We start from the raw sequence: 26,127 nt of genomic DNA on the forward strand, positions 1-26,127 counted from the left end.
AAATACACAGTATAAAGCAAACCATATTTATTAAACAAGCTATTCAATTACTAAAAACACAAGTGTCAGCTGACAACAGAGACTCTCAGCAGAGATTTATAATTTTGTAGAACAGTTCAGACTATTTTAGAGTAACCAGACACTATTTGCCACCAGATACTATTGCTTATATCAATTTTCAAATTGTTTTATTAKTGCAGTGTAAATTGTTTATGACTACTTGTTATTGTGTTAGTAGAAACCCTACATGATGAGGACTGTTTAGATGCCTCTACTGTAGAAAGTAAAATCTATTAAAAAAAGCAACCTCTCCCAATATAATATTAAATCCTTCTAAGGTTTCTAACACAGAAATGTATTCAGAAAAATATTAGATCCCTTCTCTTCTGTCTGTCTTTCAARGTCAATTATCCACTACTGTAAATTGATATTGTCATAATAAAAACCACCCTCACCCTTCCTTTCAAAAAGCTTAAGTATTATAAATTTGAACATGCAGGAACATGATACTTTGTTTTGGCAATACCAATTGTTCCTAGCACATGTTCATGCACAAGTGCAACCCATCATCTAATGAGATCAGGACCTCTTAATGTATTGCTTCTAGATGCTTCTAGGGAATTCAGCCCCAAAAATTCAGTGTATTATGCTCATTAGTAGAAGTTACTCAACAATTGCCTTTGAGATTACATTAATTCCCATGCTACAAGGTCAATAAGCTCAACTGTTTTCAGTTGCTCAACATGTTCTTCCCAGGAGCTCATAGAAAAACAAAGCAAAGCATTTCAAACAGGCTGCACAAGATGTGGATTGCCAGTTTTGATCTCGTAATACACCTACTAAATGGGAAATAAATAAGGACCACACAGCAAGGGTCAGGTCACARAGGCAACAGAGAGCCACACACAGGGCACAGCTCTGTCCTCTGCTTTTTAAAACAGATTAGGCCTTGTCTCAGCTCCGCAGGACTGTTGATATGATTTGATGGCCCCTTTTCCATAACCTTGAAAAACACACATCTTACAGGGGAGTGCTCCTGGAATGAGCTTCCATTCCATGAAGAGCAGAACACCACCAAGCCTGTGATGGCTCTCAGTAACAGGGCTTTGGCTGGGCTGCAGGCTCTGCAAGAACAAGACCTTCAGGATCTGCATTTGCTGAGCTCTACATTGCAGTCACTGAATTTTCAGATGAGTTCTGGCACAGGATAAATAAACCCAGCACCTYTGTTGATGGGAAGCACAGGTAAGAAGCACATTTGCAGATCATACATGGAGCACACACAGGCTGCAGGTTAGTGCTGACAGCAGCGCTGGGCTGACAGTTAAGATCTGGAAATTGGGATACCAAGAGTTTCTGTGCCTACAATTTAACTTTGAAGTGCAGCCCAACCTCAGTCACATTGCCTACAGCTGCTTCCTACTTCAGAAACCCACAGGCTTTACAAGGAGCCAAATTACAACCTTCACAGTTCCTTGGTACATTTGACTATGCACTTCCTTTTTCACTGTGCACCCACTCAGAGGAACAAACAGCACCAATTCTTATCTAAAACACAGAATTCCTTCAAAGTTGTCAACTGAGGATTTTAAAATTTTGAGCTTGAGCCCTTTTTTCAAACATCTGATAGGCTGCTGAAGTGCTTTGCATTTCTATCAAGTTCACCCTTCCAACACAGTCCTCAAGTCCAACTTCCCCAGCTTGGCTTMATTTGAGTTCCCTAAACCCTCTATAAACAAAATGCACTTTTTTTCCTTTATACTTCATGGGATCATTAGAAGTTTTGCAGGGAAAGGAAGAAAGAACCTACCAAGAAAAATCCACCAAACTCCAAGAAATCCAAGAGTCTTTTACAGTAAGACCATGAAAATAAGGAAAAGGCCAAGTAATTTAAAGTAATTTACACCTTCTTATTATCAGGACCATCTGCATTCACCTCAATGCCACTGGTAACMTTTTCTACTTTATTCCAAGAATATATTGACTAAAATTTGGAAATTTCAGATGTGTTAGGTTGAACATACTCAACTAGTTAAAACCCCCTAAATTCATAAAATAGTAGAACATTCTCCTTTCTCGTGCCTTCAGCTCAGAAACAAAGCTGAAAAAGCTGACAAGTCTTATAAGTTGAATGCAGTTATTGGAAAGGGTGAAATTCCATAGATTTTAATCAATGMAAAGGATCCAAGCTAAAAATAAATCAGCTTGAATCCAACTCAGACTTCTAGCTTGATGCATATCCCACTTTGCATCACAACTGCATAAATAAAATGATGAAAATAAATCACAAATCAACATTAAAACCAAGTCCTTCTGAAAAGAAACATTCTTAAAACTGAAAACAAAACATGCTTCAAATTCAATAAATTTTCACAACCTTTGAAACAAGAAGTCTTACATGAATGATGCTAAATTTAATCCCCTCATTATCCGCCTTGTAAGGAAATTCCTGCCACACCACAAATGAAAATGAAGATCAAACCACACAACTTGACCAAGATCACAAAGTATAGACTTGTTTGTCTCCAAGAAAGCTCTTGCAACAAAACAGGAACTGAGTCTTAATATATTCCATGGCTAGAGTTGCATCAGCTTCTGCAGTTCAATATGATTCAAATCAAGAGCTTTACCACAATTTTTCAAAGGACAGACTCTTCTGTCCTTCCACCATGGATTTTTTAAATGCACCATGAGATTTTAGGTCTCCTGAGAGCTTAAGAGACTTTGGGACACAATCAGTAGTAGAAAACAATAGAGAAATATCAGGTATGAAACTGAAACTTTTATTTTTACCTTTAGAAAAACTAGTTTTATGTGTGTGTTATTTAGAACTGTTACTAGGACAAAGCTTCCAAAAATATGCAACATGTTCTTTGTTTTGTGTTTAAAAAATACCCAAACTCAATAGCAGCCAGTAACATTTACTAACTGGTCATAGCAAACATGGTGGTTTTTTTCATCTCTCCCTATGTATGTATTCATTAATTATCTAAAAAAAAATAATTACTTTTCCTGATTTAGTGGTACAATGTAACTATTCAACTATTTGTGGTACCATTAATCAAGGATTATGCAGTTTTAATTCCTCTCTTTCAATCTCTCCACTGTATTCTGTATTCTCTTAATAAATACATGGCTGCTTTAATTTAGTTCCAGTATTGCCAACTCCTACAATACCATTTTGGTCATGACTTCTGGTGCTTTTCTTTATATCCTAAATGTTAGAATAATGTATGATTTATCTTTTTAAACATATTCTTGKCCTCAATATTGAAGAGGAAACTTCAAAAGGTTGAGCAAATTATCAGCTTCACAAAGCTCAAAGACAAAAAAGTAAACTTACTACTGCATTTTTAAAAACCCGTCATACTTCTAAAGGCACTTTTTAAGAAGAACTTTTAAGAACCAGATTCTTCCTTGTGAAGAGAGTTTGAAATGTAATTCATTTACCAAACCAAAAGCATAATTAAATGCTTTGGATAAATCACACGCTTAAACCACTTCACAAAAAATTGTCCATTTTCTCAATTTTTTGCATATTTGACCTATTTAAGTATCATATAGCAGCAAAGGCAGATAACTGTACCTTTCTTGTTTAATTCCTCTTAAAACCTAAGATGAATATTTTTGTTGAGTAAAATGATTTATGGTTCTTGTCATACTCGCCCCTTTTTTAAGATTTATGCTCTCTACAACTTAGCAAAAAAAGATGTTGGAAAGTGWCTGTGAATGCTGAACTTTAACACCACCACACCAACTGTGCTGTATAGCACAAGTCCTCTGCAGGAAGGAGACAAGACACAGACATTGTAGAGAGAAAAAAAGTAAAGAAGACGCTTATAAGAGGTTTTGTGTAACACTTGCTCCCTCTTGATTTTGATAAGGTTAATTTTTTTACTGTTCCTCAACTTCGTCCTCAGAGGACAAACCCTTTGCAGAACTGAATCACTGCAACTGAACCCGCACTATGAACTAATAACCTCTGTAATAATTTTTAAGGACTTAGTCTCCGTTTTTTTGKTTTTTTTTTTTWAATGGGAGTTGGTAACACTGAAAGAATCCTGCCAATTATATTGAAGCGATTTTAACAAAAGGAGGAATTGCTTCACAGCCTTATGACAAAGCATGTACAGCAARTGATGATGTGGCACAAAGCAGTTTTTTTCAATTGTACTGGCAAATCAGAAGAGGGGCCAAGGCTATTATTTTGTATTGCCTTCCCACAAGGCTCCTCACCACAAAATGTGGCTTAGGCAGACCTTTTGTTCCTCCAGCTGGGGTAGGCTATGTCTCAGATGATTTCACCAGCACAAGAACTTGCTTCTCTCTACAACTTGAACTTCTCAGACTTCCAAGGAGTAAGTTTTCTTGGTAAGCAGGAATAAAATGAAGCTATTGTGTTGTTTTTCAGTGAAGAGTGATTCATGCATGTTATATAATATTTAGTTTTCAGCTAGTAAACTGCTTACAAATACAGTTACTGAGCTCTGAGTTCATTACAGATGGTAGAGAATCGAGCTTTTTAAGATCTTCTATTTCTTTCAGCATTGCAATTATATGTTTTATCATATTGTGTGCATCTGACTTGCATCTCCTGTTACCAAGTTTCACTTGACATRGCTGTTTTAAAGCTAGATGAGTTCTTAGAAATATTTCATGAGGAAGTGTCAGTGTCTCGGTGCTTTGAGACATGACCTGCAAGCCTGGCAGGACAGCTACCATTCTATCAGTAAGACATTCAACAACAGCCAAAGTATGAAAAGGTCCCCACAAAACCAGCTCCTCTCTCCATAAAACCTATTGGAGACTTTGGTACATATTACCTCTTATTTATCGTTTCATCTGACATGATGGGAGTTCTCTTCACATTGTCCACRTGGCAAGTAGCTCCATCCCATAATGGCCTTATTCCTCACACTGAGCAACYTTCCAGAGTTGTTCCTCCTGGTTTTAAGGACAATTGTGGCACCAAGAACAAAAATTATTGATTGGAAATTTTGTGACATGCAGTAGAAGTGCTGAAAGAATAGAACCAGAAGGTGAAGCCCAAGTTCTGGACTGCCGYTGAAGAGGGGGGAATTAAAGGAAACAAGGAGCAAGGGGGACATATGTGTAACAATCTGTTCCACAAAACCAGAAGGCAGTCACAGGAGTCAGAGACAGATTTTACACGAGCAGACACCAACAGGACTGATTAGAAGATCAGAAGATATTCTGATATTCTGACACGCACTGGCTGAAAYCTGAAGCCCAGTGAATCCCTCCCCAAGCACAGCCCAGCAATTGTCTGCACAGTTTATGAGCACAGTGCATTTAGGCAGCACAGGCAGTGTGAGGCTGCTCTGTGACTCTGCTAATTGCTTAATTAGCTCAGRCATCCCATGATGCTGCAGGGGTATGGAGTCCCTGGCTTTGCTAAGGACCTGCCTGTTTGGAGCTCCAAACAACTGGCTCCACTGAATTTCTTTTCAAGGTTGTAATCCGTTATGAAGTTTGATTACTTTCAAATGCAAAGTTATGCAGGTTAGGCAATGCCACGTGATGACACCAGCCACTGGACACACAGGCTCTGTGCCACACAGGATGATTACAAGGATGCATTAAATTCCAAGGGTTTGTTACTACTATTCTCCTTCAAATTCTCTCTCTCTTGTTCAACTCTTAGAATACATCATGCATTAGGTAATTACCATTAGGAATCATCTGAAATGACCACTTGTAAGTCTCATCTCCTTTGTTACTGATAGYGTTCAGTAAACAAATACTGAGATTAACAAGGAAACAAAGTCCCTTAGGTACAAAACATACAGGAAAAAAAAGGAGAAATCTGTTTTTCTCTCTCTGCTTCAGGGTTCTTGTACTGTACTGAGCTGAGTCTCTTAAACCTTTCCATGGTTTCTGTGGTTTGACCTGCAATGTAACATTTTGACTCATCGGCTGTTTAAGTTGAACAGCTTGACATGATACACAACTCTTATTTTGACAAGTAACAGGGTTCCTCTGACCACATAAAGTGCTCTAAAATGTTAGACTGGCTTTGAGCATCAGAAATTTGACCTGCAAAATGATTTTCCTTTCACAGCATCAGGATTTCACCTCAGAAGGGAACTTGGAAAGTCAATTGGTTCACATTTATAAAGTATATATGATTTCAGAAACACGAGAAGACTACAAAGAAAACTTATCACTGAAGATTTTACATGATGTGCAGTGCACAATGGACGAATAGKACTGGATTTCACTAAATGTTGGGAACCGAAAAATCACTTTATCAACACACAGTACTGAGTCAATAATGTTTTGTGGAAAATGGAAAAACAACACAAAATATCACAGAACATACAATTTGCAATGCCATGTAAATTTCTATTTTAGGTRATATACAATATTTCCAAGTAATCTCTTTCAATGTTCTCTTTATAGAAACAATCTGTTATGGTACCCTTCAGTACCAAGCACAGCACAGGCACAAGTTGTTCCTTGTCTGAAGTCAGACCAGAAAACCTCTGTTTACTTTAAGGACAGTAAATTTATGTTCTTTACGTGGAAGTACAGATCAAAACTTGGGGGTTTGCTAGAAATGTGACAGACATTGTTGCCAAAAAAAAAAAAGGCATTCTTCTACTTCATTATATATTGCTGCTTCTTAAAATGTTTATGTCATTTACTTTATGACTATCTAAAACTTAATATTTCTTCTCATCAACAGGTCACAATATACAGATTTAAATATGGGAATTCTGGGCCAACTATTGATCTTTCACCTCCTCTGGGCTGCTTTTGTCTTTTGCCAATATGAAGACTATGATTTTGAGGATGAATATGGTGGGGAGCCAGATCATCAGCTTCCATATTATTTTAACCCAAACACCCAAGTTGAAGTTCCTCGTTTCCCTTTTCCAGTTGAGTGTGCCAGGGAATGCTTTTGTCCACCAGCTTTTCCCTTATCCATGTACTGCGATCACCGGGAACTCAAGACAATACCAAACATCCCCAGTCATGTGCAACAACTTTATCTTCAAAACAACAACATTGAAGCCGTGCCTGCAGGACCATTCACTAATGTCACCTTTGTAAGGGAAATTAACCTCAGCCACAACAAAATTAAATTCCATATGATTGACCATGGTGTTTTTGCCAAACTTTCAAACTTAGTGCAACTTCATTTACAACACAATGAATTAGAAGAATTTCCATTCCCTCTGCCCAGCTCTCTAGAGAGACTCCTCCTCGGTTTCAATAAAATTTCCCGGCTACCTGGAAATGCATTGGAAGGACTGCCCAACATGACCATGCTTGACCTTTGCAATAACTTACTTGATGACTCAGTATTCAAAGAAAAACCCTTTTCCAACATGAAAAATTTAATGCAGCTTAACTTATGCAACAACAAATTACAGACTATGCCTCCTGACCTGCCATCATCACTTCGGCATCTCTCTCTTGAAAATAACTCCATTTCTCACATTCCAGAAAACTATTTCAGCAGACTTCCCCAAATCATTGCTCTAAGAATGTCCCACAATAACCTGCAGAATGTTCCATACAACATCTTTAATCTACCCAACCTTCTAGAACTTAATCTTGGACATAACAAATTGAAACAGGTGTTCTATATTCCAAGAAGTCTGCAGCATTTGTACATTGAAGGCAATGAAATTGAAAGTAGGTTGATGGGTAAACTTGGTGGATTTTGGTATTGGTCATGGGAGGAGTGTGGGGAGAATATCATCCCATAYTCTTCAGGATGCAATATAAACACATCCTCAGTCACTTGAGAMCAATTTGAAATTAGAGAGGATTTAACTTTTGTAGTTTACCCCTAATTTGCAATTCTTTGTAAACATTAATATCAGTTTTYCGTATAACAAGCTAAAATCTTTTTGGAAATGGCTTCTGATTTGGCAACTGAYAAAAACATACAAAGAAAAGAAATTACGAAAATATTCCATTCACATAAAACACAAATAAAAAATTTAAGTGGTAGTCACATTTGTTTCTTTCCTCCACAATATTATAGTTTGCAAACACCCAAACTGGTCCCACTGTCATTTACAAAACTGATTTAAAACACAGAGAAGGGTTATATTACCATGCAAAAAATATTTTTCATTTTAAATTTCAAAATATAAGTATCACCTTCATAATGGGTCTTAAATAGAACCACTTTCAGAATTATAATTAATATTTTTCACTCTCTTACAGACATCAACGTGACCTTGATGTGCCCAACTCTGGACCCACTCAACATCAATCAGTTAACCTACATACGGGTGGATCAGAAYAAGCTCACAAGCCCCATCAGCACCTACGCCTTCTTCTGCTTCCCTCTCATTAGAACCATTTATTATGGAGAGCAAAATGTCACTGTCAACAGGCCCACTCGGCTCAGAACACCGGTGTTCCGACGGTTTTTAACACCAGAGGAATTCCAGGAAGCAGAAGACAATCATGAAACGCTCAATCAAGAAACTGAAGAAGACCATGAGGCAGAAGACAGCTATTCTCATCCTTACTATCACTGAAATAATCATTGCTAATAAGTATATACAGAAATTTTTCATTAATGTGGGTTAGTCATATCCATCTTAGAACAAGTGGATAGTTTCAGATATTTAAGATGCATCTATAAAGTGGAGATAGGATTTCAAAGACAGTAATTGTCCTGTTATTGGTGTAGTAAAAAACAATCCTAGGAACAAAGAGCCCTCACCTGAGCATTAGATAAAAGTCTAATGTTCACACAACCTGGGATGATTATGGGCTCACTTTTGTGTGAGCAGCCAAAGTGAAAGAAAATGGACTTGAAAAACTTTTATGTCCTAAGTGATCCAGTTGCCAAATGACTAAAATACAAATCACTGTCACATTCAATAGGAACAAGTGATTAAGACCAAAATCYCTCTAGTTCTACATCCTACTGCTGACAGCAGAAGCAAAGAGACACACTACAGCAAAGAACAAGAGAGTAAGATTACAAAATACTTCCACAAGGTTCTTTCACATCTCCCAGAAATACAAATGTTCCTTTTTCCAATTTCTAATTGGACAAGCAAATCACCAATGTGAAGCCTCAAACATACTGTTTCAAATGCCCTGACAAGCTGTATTACAATATTTGATTCTCTGGCTGTATCTCAACTCTCACAATCCTTCCAATGAGATTTCAGCTCATTATTACCACAGGCAATAAACAATCTTCCACCAAGCTGCTGGGATCTGGGGAGAAGGATGTGCATTAACACACCTGAACCATTACTATTTATATTTTCTCTATGCTTCAGCCCATTTTAKTTTAGAAGACACAAAGAAATGTAATGTAATCTTTTCATTTAGAATTTTTCATCAAGAAGAACAGGAGCAAAGAAAAGCATTGCAGGCTTTTTTAACTATTAATTTAGACTATCCCTCTGCACAGCTAACACCAATTAGCTGCATTCTGCTTCAAAGTAGAATCAACACTGCTTTAAGTAACCTGAAGAAAACTTTGAGCTATGCACATTTTTTAAACTCATGTTTATGCCTAGAAACAGATCCAAGTAACTACAGGAAAAGATAAGTAGGGCACTATTGCTTTTTTTTCTCCATTTTTATTTTTCAGTGGYTTTTCCTGATAGAGCTTTTCTAGCTGTAAGGATAAATCACTATTTTCTACAGCAAAATTACRTGTTTGCAAGTAATAGATCCATACATCATACTACAGACTTTGCATAATTTTATATAGTCTTTTTAGCTATCCTGCACTTAAAGTACAATGTAATCAGATTTGAATTTCTAAGAAGATAGGCAGGTTCCTTTTTTCTCTTAGAATTTCAATTATTTTTTAAGCTGATCTTCACATATATGGTTTCTGATGTACTGACTCATATATTAAGAAAATTTTWAAAATTACTTCTTTTGAAGACAAAGATTTATTGTAAAGCTATGATTATCAACTTTAAAAATAGATGTAGTCTTCGAGAACAACTTGYACGCATTTGTAGATACAAAATTTATTCTATCATTATTAAGTTGTGGATCTTCAGACAAGTAACTGAGGAAATCTGTTCTCCTTTAAAAAAAAATTAACATTTATCACCCTCAAGTACCTCTGGGTTTATGAATAAGGAACACATGCATGYATTCATTCCTTCACTGAAGTACTTAATAACATATATGTACAGTATATACCAGAATTTAGATCGATCTATACCTTTATAGCTTYATTAACATATACATGCATTCTGTTAACTTTAGAGAACCTTTCAACTATTTCAGATTTTAAGTGAATGGTACACCAAATGCAAATACCAAAAATACTAAAAAAATATACACCAAAGAGATTTCACCATCATTTTCCACTGCTGCTGCAAAAGTATGAACTCTACAGGTATAAATTAAATTGCAATTTATAGAATTCCACAAATATAAACATTTTTAAACCATTTTGCCCAAAATTTATATTTCTAGCAACCTAATTAATTTAAAAGGAAAATAAATAATAACACAATCTTTTAATTCATTGCATTAATTCATTAGCTACAGAAAAAAAAAGAAAATMAAGCAACATCCCCCTATGACAACACAAAACAGATAAATGCGAAGAGGAGCCATGAACAGCACAAGGAACAGATGCCTGGAACTSTGCAGTAAAATATGGATAAGGCCAATGATTCTTGGGGCCCTGCCTCAAGTGTCCCAGTGGACACAGTAACAGCTCCCAACAAATGATGATACTGTCATAAGGAAGCAATGCCAATTCTGGAAGGAATTCTAAGAAATTGTAATAAATTGCAGTACAGTAGGTTGGCTTGTTTCAGGATATAACTGATGTTACATAGCAAAGTTCAAGAGAACATATGTTCGACAGAGGRGTCTGGGTGAACAGGGGTCTGTTGCTCTGGTTATCATTTGTATTTCTTGATTATTGATTTCTGTTCAATATTGTGCATGATTTTTACRATGTGCTTTATTCCTTTATAACAAAGTAACTGATAAAAGGAGCTTTTCTTTTCCAGAAATGCAAGAAATAAAGGTAATGTCTTCAGCCTTAAAAAATTCTGATTGTAAATCAGAAACATATGGAAGGATGTTCATACAATCATTAGGTCATTTTTCAGCTGTCTCCATTGTGCAGCTGCTGGCCCTAACAGTGACCTAAATTAATTTAATTCACAGAGTCTTGGAAATTGTTGCAACTTTTCATAAAAATGTTTATGCATAACTATTTCACCTCGGGTAATTCTCAGTCAATTGTGAATCTTGAAGAATGATCTATGTTTTCTCTCTCAGACACAATGACATTTATTTTACATTTAATACTACCTCTGAACCCTCCTCCATCCCTCAAGGATGCTGTGTTGGAATATACTTTGCTTTACACAACAACTCTTCTATAGAATCTCCTTCAGTCCTCAAACCAGCAAACAAACCAGGAGCTTGCTCTCTCCTCCCTTTGGGATACTTTTAGTTCCCAGAATAAATGCAACCCCATCATAAGCACTGGTATTAAACTGCCTTGACACTATTTTTACCCCCTGTATCACGACCTCAAGCAAGAGCAGAAGGGAATGCAGCAGTCAGAGAGGTTTTACATCACACATTTTTGCAGCAGCACTAGAGATACAAGTTTTAGAAAGTAGAATTAATCCTACACAACCATCAAGCAGAAGAAGCCTGTGTTTTAGAAAATAAAACTTGTGTAGAGAAACATTCCAAAAAATTACATCTTCTGGGTTTCAAAAGAATGAAAATAGAACCATCGAGTTTAGTTTTAACATCACTTAATGCTTTTGCACACTTTAACAGTAAATCTATGTCTCACTGCTTGCAGATGATTCTCTACCTGTTATCAGGCTGGTTTAATAACTGTCTTTTCCTCTGCAAAAGCTTTTTTATTGTAATTACTCCAATCCAGAACAGCTGGTTAACATTGTGAAGCATTTAAATAACACTGCACACAAGAATTATGCCAAGGACCTCAAACATGTTACCTTCCACATGGAGAAAAAAAATAACACACAAAAGAAAATTCAGCATTGTGCCCAAGAATCTTTAAAACCTTTCCTAATTTGTGCCCATCTTGTTCTGTCCCACTCTAATTTCTGACCAAGAGAAGATGCTGACTTTGGAGCATTCTGTAGAAACGATTCCCAGTGTTCACCATAAGCACACAAGTCAGCTGAGCAATATTCCATACTACTTTTTCCTGAGAACACTTACAAACAGTAAAAACTCAAACTACAGAACTAGCCAATATTATTCTTTRGAGACTAGGATACAAGGTGAAAGCCAAGGTCTTTAAGCAACTGCAAAACACACTTTCTTTGCCTAAATATAGAACAAACCTGAGTTATTTAAAAGAATCTCAGCATTGCTTTATACTATAAGGAATATCTTGATAGCAGCTTTCTRGTACTCCCCCTACTGCTGCCTCATAGCCCTATTAACCTATCCCCCAGAGACAAGGCCCTAAGTTTTTTCCTCCCCATTTTTCTTTTTCCAGTGTTCTGCCTCCCACTGCACAGCCAMAAGCCTTTATACAGGCAGTGCCAGCCCTTCCTCACATGTAATTYACACAGGCACCTTGGAGAAGTCATTTCCAACCAGCCTTATACAGAGGAATTCCACTCTGTATTGGCATACAAACAGGACTAAATACTAGATTTCTTCCCAGATGCTGAAGATTTAGTCAGCAACGTGTGGTTTGGAGAGTTCCCCTCATTTCTGTCTTGCTCTCCCATGTTTTTCCTATCTCTGCTGTCCATACCCACCCATCTTTGACCTTTTCTCTCCTAAAAAAAGCACTTTACTCTTGATTGTCTAGCATGACAGAAGGGAACCTTGGGGAACAAATTTTACACCTGCTCTGTATGCAACCCCTTCCACCTAAAGTAAAGTCTTCTGACAGCAGAATCCAGAGTGTCCCTGTTAGACTGGCTTGGGCTCCATCCACTACAAGAAAAGCAGCCTTGTGGTTCATTTACACCTTCAGCCGCACTTTATAGCCTTAAAAAATTGCAGAGAAATGACTACTGCTCAAAATCAAGCCATGATTCCATGCCAACAAAATTAGTACAAATAACCATTTCAGATGTCTAACACTTCAGGTGAAATTCCTTTGTGAGGATATCAGTCGGTGCAAACAAGCTATCATGGGGAAATCAAAAACCACACYAATATGTTATTAGGCCCTCTTCAAAAACTGGAGCTCAGTGAGTTAACAGCACAGCAGGTTTAGGTTTCCAGAAAAGAAACCACCTTCCAACTACATAGATCTCTTTTACCAGAGTCCAAGCAACAGACACTTATACATCCAATTTCCAAGCACTAAGAGTGCCTAGAAAGCACTCTCTGCTTGCCAGGGTATTTCCTGTAAGCTCCTCTGCTGCCAGTGCATATGAACCACATTTTTCATCTCACATGATTKGGATATTGTGGTTGTTTCTAGTCACTCTGAGCAGAAATAAAGCAATACACCCCTTGCTTGTTTGCAGCCCCTTGTACCATCCCCATTGCCGTGCTGATCTGAGCATCTGGTACATGTTCAGATAAAAAATGGTTTTATCTGACATTATTTGCTGATATATTTTCTTCTCCCTGACATAAAAGATGACAAAGCAGAAAAAAACATGGGACAAGACTGCTACTTTACTTGGCACTGTAAGCTACACATTGATAACATATCAAATGAACTCCAAACATCTCACTCTTTGTATTTGTAAGCAAGTGTTCATGAGTTTCTGAGAAGGGCCTGTATTGCAGTGAGTGCATACACCACCACCTTTTTGTGATAAGCACACCACCAAAATCTTGTTATCCAGCCTGATGAACACAGACTTTTCACAATGTTTTGYGCAGAAACTGTTTCTGAGGTTATCTAACGATCAGGAGCCTCTTCTCTTGCAGATCAAAGCAAACAAGAGTTTCCTTGAATGAAAACTTCCTTCATTTTCAAGGCCTCAATTATGTAGTAATTTTCCCTCATTTTTGACACTGTCATATAAAAGGAAAAGATGAAGCCATTCCTAAGACATTCTGTGTACATATGTGTGAAATCTGGGACTTGATTCTTACAGATTAGTAAGTTTACAAAATAAATTACCAGAATACAACAAATCTTTAACATGTTATATCTTGCTTTCAGCTTCAATACTTAATACTCCTCTTCCTCAGAATAGCTATCCTTTTATTATTCAGGCATAGAAAGCAGTTGGATGCCCYAGAGGCAGAGGAAATGCTAACCTGGATGTTTGGCAGAGGGGTGGCAGCTGGAAAGGCTCAGYACAAAGCAGAGCTGTGTCATGACTTCCCAGACATGCATGAAGCCAGGAGGGATGGTAYGATGGTACTGACACTGCAATTTATTTAACCACTTCCAAACTCCTGGTGTCCTTACTGTTCCAGCAGAAGAGCATCCCATGGGATTCAGGGCCCAATTTCCATTATTACTGATCCTSCTCCCTTCACATCTCTGTGACAACATTACAGCACCATCCTAGAGCAACTTTCAAGCCCAAACTATCCCGTTGTTAAATGTGCATATTAACTAAACTACAAATATTTTTATAAAATCCTAACTAGTTCAGAAACTGGTAGCATTAAMCCCAAAGAGATTTTAGAAAGGAACTGGCTGTGGTCACTCTCCAATCTGCAGATTTACTACAGACATTTGGCTTCTAAACAAGGCAGCACTTAAAAGAAAACTTAAACAAAAACAGGGGGACCAAAAGGTCCACAGTTTATCATCAATATTACTCTAGAAAAAAAAAGAATGTATAACAATAAAAATGTACAACTGGATATATTCCCACTAGATTTTATTTCTACATACTTTTTAAAGACTTGAGAAAACTACTCTATAAACTTTCAATGTTGGTCATCTGTCTCCCATTTGTGCTGACTGCCAAAAATTCATAATGAGGAAAAGGATGGGGGAGGAAGAAATGCATTACAAATCCAGAAAACTGCTGCTCATAGTTCAGATGGAAATTCTACACCTGGACAGTGTTTACTGAATTATCTATAGAACTGAAACAGAACTTTACTCAAAGCAAGTATTTATTGTGAAACCAATTTTCCAATAAACTGTCTAATAAGTCAACTAATGGAGCATTTAGATGTTGTCTAAAATTCTCTACACAAACACATGAAGTTCCAAAGAGTATTTTTTGTGAATTTTCCAGTACTCTTCAGACTGAAAAATTTCCATTTCATAGGTAGTTGAAATGTCCCTAAACATACCCAACTTCTAATGAAAAATTTTACTATYCACAAAATGTGACTAATACAACAGACGTGTGTTTTGGCTCTACCTCTGTCTCAGAAAGCAGCTGCTTTGTCTCTTAGCCGAAGCATTTCACAAAATGGGTAACACATGCCTTATTAGAGACCTCCAGTTTGCACAAATAGTATTTGATTTACAGAAAAAGCCGTAGCAATTTTAAAGAGTAAATCACCACAAAGCAGAAAGTTGCCATTTTAACAAGGAACACCAGGAGTGGGATGAGCTACACAGACTTAGCATTTGCAAATGTTATGCAAAGTACAACCCCCTCCTCCAGGATATTACCTCTCACCCTGGGGAGAGAACGCTGGCAAAGCATTCTCACCCCATGGAAAGCACTCTTCAGACTGTCAAACCTTGAGAGAGTATTGATTTCAACAATTTGGATGTAATTCATAACTTGAACCTAAAGTACATTGACAAAAGAGTAACTACAGATAAGGATATCTGTTGTTTCATTGAAGAGCTTGGAATCTGCTAAAAAGGTAGGTGGACATTTTTCCTAAAAGTATATTAACCTAGAGCTTAAATAAAAGGACAGTAAAGAGAAGAAAAATGCTGTCTAAGGATTTAATTTTTAAAATATTGCATGCATATTTGTAATGTCTCAAAGACTATGCTGCAGCCTCTTCTCCTTTCCTGCCTGAAAAGTGCACAACCTCTAAAATACTGAGTGATATTAAGTTATCTTCTCTTGTTTACTCTCAAATGTAAAGTAAAAGACAATGAGAAGTTATTGTTATAGAGCATTTAGGTCCTGATTTTATCAATCAAATAAAATGCATTTGAACCTGTCACATTTTAAACAGTTCACCTACATACATGCCAAATGTTTCATAAATTTACAAAATCCTCTTGCTTTTAACAGAAATATCATACTGGGAAACAAGCAAATGCAATTAAGATAATACTTTATTAGCTGGAAAATATTTATTGTTTTCCAGCTTCTTCTCAGATTAAGAACAGGCTTTAAAAGTTAGAATCTAATTAAAGGATATCAAGAGTTAAAAGTTGTTCCATGTTCCTTATRTGTTAGAAACCCCTGCCAACAAGTCCTCTAGGCTTTAAATATTGTTTTGATGGATTGCATTTTCATTTCCAGTCCCAAAGAAAGTGTTCTCCAGAGTCCAGGCACGATCAGATCTTCACCAGCTCACTGAAAGCCACATACATTATTCTGGGCAAGAATGCAGACTTTGCAGGCTACTATTTTTTTGTTTGTGTTTGTACCTTTGGTAAATCCAGCACCACCTCTACAGCAAGAATCACTCCAGTTTTATGACTATGATGAAGAGCTTCCCTTGGGAAGCCTGACCCAGCAAGATTATGAAATGAAATCCAAGGATATAAGAAAGGTATTCTATTTATATTTTCATTTTAATATTTTCAACTGCTAAGCATTATATGAAAAAGGTGTTATGTGCATGCATGTGAGTTTTATGGAAAAATCTCAGAACGGGAAAACATACAATGGGTTCAGACATGGGGAAAGCCAGTCAAACTAAAACCTCAAAAATATTGCCCTTGCTGCAGTCTGAGTAAGCCACAGAAGGCAGGCTTGCACAAATAAGGCTAAAGCATCACTCTAAYTCTGCTGTACTTATGTAGCTACAATGCTAAGGATTTGAAGAATAGGATGTATTAATTAATTACTACCTCAACCGTTTSAACAACGTTGTATGTACTCAGTAAGTTTGCTTGAATACAAGAAAGGTGATTTTTTTTTTTCAAATACCAAAGTAATAATTGGAACCCCATGTTTTATCGAACATCACCTGCCAGTATAAACTGCAGTTCCTCTTTTGACTTACCAAACTATCAAGTTTCTTGCCTCACTTTTTCAGGGGTGTGTGGTTTGGGTTTTTTACAACTCAACAGTTCACTACTCCTGAACTTCTACAGAATGTCCAGTCCTGCAGGATTCCCCTACACCATTAACACTTTGAGGGTCTTAGTAAAGAGAGCATCCCCTATATCTCAGTGCACTCAGCAGTACCTCCAAACAGAAYGTTTGGGCTGTGTTCTCTACATTCCTGCCTCTTAATTGCAACATAAAAGCACAAGACACAGAGCCAGGGGAGAATTAAATGAAGTGCCACAGCCTCAGCTGCCAGGGACAGTTACAAACCTCACAGCTCTGTTCAGATCTAACCAATACCCATCSAGAGAAGGAGATACAGCACCAATCAGGGAGAAAAACCAGCAGTGATTGTCCCAAGAGTAGTTGCCAAGGAAAATACCACAGATCCAAACCAAGTGGTAAGAGCCCAGTGTGAAAAGCTCAAGGAGGTTTTCATTAATATTAACTGTACTTGTTACAGTAACTTAGTCTGATAAGCAAGAAAAAAACCCCAGTAAAAGCAAGTAAAAAACTACAGCCCAAATATAGAAATATCACTTTTGTSATATTGCAAATATCACTTTTTGTGTATATTGCATATACCTTCGGAATATTTTCCCAGTTCTACATAAAATACAGCTTTCCACTGTTCRACTAAAACAGCTACATATTTATATAAAAGTCGAAGGTATTTTTTAAATCTGACATCTGCCATAGCGATGAAGTAAATGTTTTCATAAACCCATGAAAAAGGCAATATATAAATGACTCTTAACTAATTGATCACTATCCACTCAGAACTAATTTTTTAGAAAAATACTAAACCTGTTAAGTTTAACCAGCTAGGCACARCAGCAGATGACACTCATTAATAAATTGTTTGCAGAAGACTGCTGCTGTTTCAGTAAAGGAACAACAAGGAATATACCTAGACAGAAATGATGCCACCAGATGGTCCACAAACTAATCAAAGTCTTCCTGGCAGTTCCATAAGCTGGAGGTCTTCTGAAGACCAACAGTTGTGCTTAGGCTAATTCTAGGACTATAGTCAGTCATTATTTCCATCAGGTCAGYTCTCCATTGACATGTTTTTATTACAAAATAATAAATGAGTTCCTTATGTGCAACAACTACGTCGACACAAGTGTCAGTGTTCCCAGTTTAAATCATGGGGTGCACAAACAGATCTGCTATTTTTTCATTGCACAAATTCTACTCCCTGAATATTCCAAGTGTTAACGGGAACTGAAATGTGTGCCAAACACTTCCTCAAGCATGCCCAGTCAAAAATCTATTGTGCAAACAAATTTAACTCCTTACTGTATGCTTGAACATGAAGTTAGAAAAAAGACTTACTAAAAACATCAGAAGAAATTTATTACTAGGATTATTTGAAGCCACAGGCACTCCAGTTTTGAATAAAATGCGAGCAATTTAAAACACAAAATCTTAATTTCCATGAAAGAACAGAACAACACAATTAGATGTTGTCTCACATCTGGACTAACTCATTTAATTGAATATAAACTACCAGCTTTACAGACCTTTGTGTTATAAAATGAATCAATTATTTTGCAGAAATTTGAAGATGGTTAAAGTATTTAGATGTAAAGTGATAATGTGGCTTTGTATGGGTAATTCTGTGCAGTAAAGTGCAAGAGGCAGGTGGAATTTAAGTATGTGAGTTGCTTCAGTGCATTCCTTAGCAAGTAATGAACTCGAGGTTATAATCCAAACAATTTCTGCACTGGTACTCCATGGTTCGGAATTTTTATAGCTGATCAGAAAGCATTTTTTAATTTCAGGAATTTAATGGTATTCTGCAAATTATCAGTTTTTATTTCTTGTGACATTTCCCACTGGCAGAGTTCAGTGGTACATTGCATTCTGTTAAGAAGCCCCATGCAGAGTCTTTGATGGCTCCAKTAGGGGACTGTGCTGGAAATGCTCACCTGGGACAGATAAGCTGCCTCAGCAAATGCTATTAAGTGTCCCTCAGGAGCCAAAYCAGCTGCAGCCATCCAAGTGCAGTTGTTCATTACCAGTCCATGCACTCAGAAGTCTGTCCTGGCACAGACACTTCAAGGTCCACATCTTTATGCCTAATCAACCTATCCAAGTGAACAAAATCCTTGTGCAGAAAGCTTTTGGAAGATTTGCTGTTTGCTCGAGCGTAGCTGTTGAGCTGACAGCCCCAGCTTCCCTCCACCCAGCAGGGCCAAACTGCTGCCAGCATCTTCACTGAGAACCCAAAACTTCAGCAGGGCAAACCATCCCAGCCAAACAAGAGCCAGAGACTGGAGAGACAGACGCAGGGAAGAGCCAAGGGACGGATGATTCACAGGCTAAAAAAGGGTCAAAATGACAGACGCYGGCCAAGAGATTTGTTTCTCAGGCTTTCTGTCAAGCCTGAGGGGTTTGTTTTGCAGAATACAAAAATTCCCACAGTGAAGTATACGCAAGCAACCAAATCCAAATAAAACACAGTATCAGAAGTAGTTTGAAAGCTCTTACAGATGAACTACCTGTGTGCCTGGAGGAGGGGAGAGTGGGGGGATAAAAAAAAAACTACGAGGGGTTCATGTGTCAGTACTCTCAGTGTGCAAGCAGCTCTCCAACAGAGCATTGTGCTCCTGCCAGGGACTGATCCTGAAGCACGTTTAAAACAAAACATCTTCCACATCTCATAATGTTCTTTCCTGCATGTGTTTCCAATAGCCATGCACACCAAAAAACATATTGTCTTGTTTTGTCCTACAAATATTTCCCATCAAAAAAAACCAAACCCCAAACAAATGATGTAAACCAAGAACAACTGCCACAGTCAACCTGAAATCCCATAAACTTTAATACATGCAAATCACAGTATAAGCCACTGTATCTATACCGTAATTATAGTAATAATAGGTAATTCTCTAAAATTCTTCTGGTATCCAATCAAAACCTGACTACTATTCCCTGCATCACTGGAAGCCCTTTCTGTTAGCAGCCCACACCTTAAAATAGACATACATGCAGTTCATGGAAACAAATTACTCAATTTCAGCCAATACCTGCAAGGAATGTGTTTATAAACTAAGTTGTCCTGCAGTTGAAAAGATGCAAWGGTTGTCTCCAGGAGGAATTCTGAATAGCTTTAAATGCAAGGATATCTCAGTCACCTTTATTGAGGTTATCTGGGTGAAACAACAACAAAACCCACCTTTTACTCACARGAGTCCTATTGAATTCTGCATGATATGCAAAGTCTTGATCTTCAAAACTCCACTGTTTGTAAACACCCACCACTTACATATTCCTTCCCACTATGTAGCCTACAATTTYTATTTTGTGTCTACTGTCCTTTCCTAGAGAACTTGAGCACTGGCAGCACCTTGCTCTTTTGCCTTTCAAAGTGAACAGTTCATGTGTAAAAGCGATAAAGCACCACATCAGTCATCCACCCTATAAGAACATTGTAAAMATTGACTGCCATAAGGAGTTACGTTGCAGGAAGCTCACTTTTAAAAGACATTATTTCAGATCCTTGTAATGCTCTGTGGCTTTTTTTTGGGCCTTTTTTTGTGTTTTAAAGTAACATTTGCTGTCTTACAAAGGATGGAACAAACGTTTCTCTTGACACTTCCCTAAGAATGCAAAGAGATGACGCCCAACTCGATGTCCCACCTACAAAGGACACAAGTAAGTTAACTGATACAAATATTGTCATGTCTAAGATATCCAAGAGTATCTTTTAATATGCAAATCTAATGTGCAAAGGATGATAAACGCTATAGAATTAATMTTTTCATTTATGAATATCTTTCATATCTCCTGTGGAAAATCTCCTAACTTCTGATGGAACAGGCTGAAAGATTTAAAAGATCCTCAGGTAAACTGAATACACAAAGCACATATTGTAAGAATCCCTACAGACTTATCCAGTCATATTTGCCATTGAGATGTGCCCAMGTTAAATAAATTGGGCAAGACAACCAAGAAAAACAAAAAACACCCCCCAATAAGTGCAAAATTGAACCAAATGATGACAAATAAAATGTGCTTAAATGATTTCAATAGATTTCTTTGAAGAAGRGGCTATTCTCACAGTTCACATCTGAGGATCAGGGAGGTCAATGTTTAAAATACATCAGGAACATTCTTCACTAGTTTTCTCCAGGCTCTGAGGTACATTGTCCAGACTTCTCTGAACAAGCCTTGATATTCTCTACGCATGAAAGGAACAAAGTATCTCTGCCAAACACAGCAGTGAGAAAAAGACACTTCTTTTGTGTGTCTGTGATCCAAACTTCCAAAAATATCTGATGATTCAGCAAGACTARCGGACTACCAATCTACAACGAAGTGCAACTTTAAGATTAATTATTGCCAAACAGCACCTGTCAACAAGCCCCCATCAAAAGCTGAACAAGCCTCCAAGAACATCAGAGCTTCTAGACAGACAAGCATAAAAACTGCTGCCTTTTCAAGAGTGACAACATGCTTTGACAAATATTTTCCATTTCCTACAAGAACATACAAAAAACAAGCCAATAAATAAAAAAAATTAAAAAGGGAGCAGAACTCTGAAGCCTAACAATGATGATATTCACAAAGCTAAGCCTCTAAATCTTCATTCTGTTCTCTGCAGTGCTGCTGCAAGAAAATTACTGTTATATGTATTGGGTTGGCTTCCCAGTATTGACCAGTTGCTTCTGTAACTCCTCATTGGCTGCAGAAGGTCCTGTTTTGCTGTGTAGCGACAACTACCCTGTGGAATGACCCTGCTGTCTGCACTGCAGACAGACCAGGGTGGAAGCCAACTACAACTCTCAAAATACAGAAAACACAGCACAGGACACAACAGTGGTAACAAAACTGCATTCATTCAAAGCCACATTCATTATACGCATTTGAATATTGCTGGCATAAAAGATTAAAGCAAAGCAGAAATTACTGATACTTTACTAATGTCCAGGAGAAAYAGGACAAGCCATAATGGTCTTAAACAGCATTAAAAAAATGAAGCTTCTCTCTTCACTTAGAACAACAGCTGTAAAAATACCACAGTAAAAAACTGTCAGAGATTGTCCACAGGGTTCTAAGCTACCTGGTCTAGTGAAAGGTGACCCTGTCTGTGGCASAGGGTTGGAACAAAACTACCTTTGAGGTCCCTTCCAACCTAAACCATTCTACAGTTCTATAAAGATATATTTAATGTATTCACATAATTGCTGGAGTTTTTATCAAAAGATTTAGACAAAATAGTGGCTAGGAATAACACAGAATAATATGTGTGACCTGTCAGAAATGCTCCARKGCAATTGTAGCGCCAGCTGTGTGCACTGCCAGGTGTTTTGCCTTGTGGATTTCAGTTTCCTAAAGAATGATTCCAAATGTGATATTGAACATGGTCACAGACTTGCAGCTGTCATAGTCACCATACTCTTCACCAGCTAAAGGCTTAAACTGAATTCATGTTGATTAAGAATATTTCACATGCTCAGGTAAGAACACAGAAATAGGGAAATCATGCACAAAGATAAAAAGACATAAACCCCCAGCATTAAACCTTTTCAGAACTTGATGGAAATAGTTCTTTTAAATCTAACAATGGGAAATTTTGAAAGATACTAGAGAAAACTCTAATTTGAATRATCAAGCTTAAGTGAGTAATTTGTAACTGTGTTAAACCGCCTTGCTGTCAGACCTGCCCACGTGTTTGCTGTGCGTGTGCCTGAGCGGCTCSGTGTACTGCGAGGAGATCGACATCGAGGCCGTGCCGCCCCTGCCCAAGGAGACCGCTTATCTGTACGCTCGCTTCAACAAGATCAAGAGGATTGCAGCCTCCGACTTTGCTGACATCAGTAAGTGACACCCCAATTTCCATTGAAAGATCTTAATACACCCAAAACAATCTGGGAAAGAACAGATTGCTCTGATAAAATTCAACTCTGCATCCCAGCCAGTCTTAAATAACCAGGCATTATTTTTCCTTCAAAAGATCCAGGGACAGCTCTCCCAGATATTCATAGAATTTATTACGCTGTAGAGTGAGATATCTGAAATTGTATTATTATCTCTGAGACAAAAAGGAGGATGGAGAGTGTTTCCCTTTTTTTTTTTTTTTTTAAATTTAAAGCCATGATAAAATCCAAAAGTCAATGTTACCAGTGTTTTAATAGTATGTGCATTTGTAGATTACAGTTTAAGTTTTGCAGCCAACAGTATAACATACACAGCTGTACACATTTTACATGCCATGTCATTATAAAGTCAATGCTTAGATTTTCATTTCTTTTGTGTAAAGCTACCTTGAGAAGAATTGATTTTAGTGGAAATAGGATAGAAGAAATAGAAGATGGAGCATTTTCAAAGCTTCTGCTGTTGGAAGAACTTTCTCTTGCTGAAAATCGACTTATAAAACTTCCTGTTCTACCTCCCAAATTAACAACATTTAATGCAAACCAAAATAGAATCAAGAGCAGAGGAATCAAAGCAAATGCTTTCAAGGTAAGGAAAACCCCACTAATTTAGGTAACCCAACTAAACAAAACTAGTAACCAGACTATTCACTCTGCCACCATATTATTTTTCTGTATTTTTTGAAATCTAAGAAGCAAACTATGATGAAGCAACTTTCCAGCTTTTGCTTTGCTTTTAAGGCACTCTGGAGTATCAGTTCTTTGTGCACTGACTCTTTTCTCCTTCTTGTATAAAAGATTTTTCTATGAAATATCTCACCTACTTCCTTTCTCTCTTACATGGAAAAAAAAATCAAAAATTGATGGCTCAAGCACAGTTCTGAGGACCACAGAAATATTACTAATACATATACATAGTTTTTCATAGTGGTCTCAAGATGTGTAACCAACATGCTGACACTGAAATTTCCCAAACACAGAGGGCCTGTTCTATGATTTTTTTTATATAATAGAACTCAACATTTACAGCACAAGAATGCTTTTTGTAACATCAGTTTACAGGCTATGTAATCAGAAAAAATTACTGATGTCTTGTAACAGGCATGAGTTACTTCACCTCAAGTAATACCAGCCTTAGTAATCTCTCTTTCTTTTTAACAGAAGCTCACAAATTTGGCCTACCTCTACTTAGGACACAACGCACTGGAATCTGTTCCCCTGAAYTTACCAGAGAGTCTACGCATTCTGCACCTTCAGGTATCCCCCAACGATTTCTCTAACATTCTCTTAGGAAAAGCCTCAGTAATTCACACTTCAAACCAAACTCACTCTCTTTTAAAACAGTTCCTAATATGGTTTTCCAATGCTCCTCTGAATAAAACCTCTAATCTGTAAAGCCACAACCACCCAAAAGTTCAGAAGTTGCTAATTCCCATGCAAGAATTGATTACTGGTTTCTGCACATCAGGGATAGGAAATGGCAAAAACAGACTATAAACTTTTCTCAACAATGCATTGAACATATGCATGTATATGTTTATTGATTAAAATGTTTCGTTTTGCAGTACAACAACATCACCTCCATCACGGATGACACGTTCTGCAAGTCCAACAACACGCGCTACATCCGCACGCAGATGGATGAGATCAGGATGGAGGGCAATCCCGTCGTCCTGGCCAAGCACGTCAATGCCTTCTCCTGCCTGAGGATGCTGCCCGTGGGAACGTACTACTAGCACTGCTCATGTGAATCCACATGCCACAAGCCAGGCGTGCTAACAAGGGATCATTTCTGCCTCTGTTTACAAGTTCATATCCTCTCCCTTACTAATGYTCTTTTCCCTGCATACCCAGCACTTTCTGCTATGTTGAAACGTGGTTCTGCTCTGAAATAACCGTTTCAAACCAGTCACTTTAGTAGTTACAGTGCCCCTCATGCTTTCAGAATCTTCTCTATTAATGGAAGCATAAAAATATATATATATGCACACACATCTTCTCAACTTTTATTTCACCACATACTCTTTAGGTAAAATAYAAAACTGCTTGTTCTCATTCTTTACCAGAACTCAGAACAATCACCACATATTACTTTCTGATAAATGCAAAATATTGTTTGAGCAAGCCAAAGAGGAACAATACTTCTTAATTCCAGTCCCACTCTTTTAATCTGAAATGAAATCTTTTCAGTTGACCTTCAAAGGTGTATTGGATGAAGATGCATATGAGAGAAAGTTATGTTTAGAAACAGAACTTCTCAAAGTTTGAATTCATTAAAGCTACCTTAAAAACTTGATTTGTGGAAAATGGTAACTCCTATTTAAGTTTAGTACACCAAGCAACTCAGCAACTAAAACTTTTCAAAGATGTTTCAAATTTCCTTCTACTATTTTGTGTTGAAAATAACGTATGTGTTTTATTTTTAAGTACAATATATCTATTTTGCTGAGCTGTTCTCACAAGAGCTGTTTTTGCAACACCAGCTTACCATTTTAAAACAATGGTCTAAGTATAGCATAGTAGACTCAAATATCTTAGTTATTAACTAAGGATGTAGGCCAAGCCTTGGTTCCATAGCTTTTCTTGTCGGGAAATGTGACAATATAACAATATATATAACAATATAACAGCTAAGCTGAATTCATGTATTTACCTGTAAATAAGTATGATTTCATAAAAAAAACTGAATTATCTTTGACAACAATACTTCGATCATTAGGGAAAAATTAAAACAGATGTTTAAATTAAAAAGAAAAGTTGATTGTACCAKTAATCTGAAATCAGAGTTAACGTCAAGCATCGTTTCACTCAACTACTTTAGACTATGCAGCGTATTAAAAACACCAATTGACATATGCTGGCCTTGACAGTCAGTTTATCTAAAACTGGACATAATTGATAAAGAGCACAATGTGTTTAATTCCACAACTACGCATTTCTGACATCCAGTGTCTCCCCTCAAATACCAACTGCAGGTGTAAACTCTGCAGACAAATGAATGTCAAAGGCATGCTACTTACTATTACCACATCAACTTTGTAYTAATTTTAAAGCTAGTATAGGTTCTTAATTTGTAGAAATAGTTAAGCATCAAATGCATGATAAYGTATCACTCTAGA

General features: G+C 37.2%; 3 protein-coding genes across 4 annotated transcripts in view; 2 read left to right on the forward strand and 1 right to left on the reverse strand.

Moving 5' to 3' along the window:
* Positions 1 to 26,127, reverse strand: part of CENPP (centromere protein P) — a 111,796-nt gene that overhangs the window by 72,055 nt on the left and 13,614 nt on the right. The window lies entirely within an intron of this gene.
* OMD (osteomodulin) lies at positions 4,140 to 11,415 on the forward strand. The gene is given in 4 exon segments (XM_057368075.1): positions 4,140 to 4,161; positions 4,164 to 4,371; positions 6,710 to 7,665; positions 8,206 to 11,415. Coding segments are annotated over 4 exon segments (1,506 nt in total). The 3' UTR covers positions 8,526 to 11,415.
* OGN (osteoglycin) lies at positions 15,513 to 25,610 on the forward strand. The gene is made up of 7 exons (XM_057368078.1): positions 15,513 to 15,750; positions 16,368 to 16,620; positions 20,702 to 20,786; positions 22,793 to 22,951; positions 23,395 to 23,597; positions 24,170 to 24,265; positions 24,574 to 25,610. The coding sequence occupies exons 2-7, from the start codon at positions 16,453 to 16,455 to the stop codon at positions 24,742 to 24,744; spliced, it is 882 nt and encodes a 293-aa protein (XP_057224061.1). The 5' UTR covers positions 15,513 to 15,750; positions 16,368 to 16,452; the 3' UTR covers positions 24,745 to 25,610.

Source organism: Malurus melanocephalus, unplaced genomic scaffold (assembly GCF_030028575.1).
Source record: "Malurus melanocephalus ecotype Western Australia unplaced genomic scaffold, MMel_1.1 scaffold_87, whole genome shotgun sequence".
NCBI lineage: Eukaryota > Metazoa > Chordata > Aves > Passeriformes > Maluridae > Malurus > Malurus melanocephalus.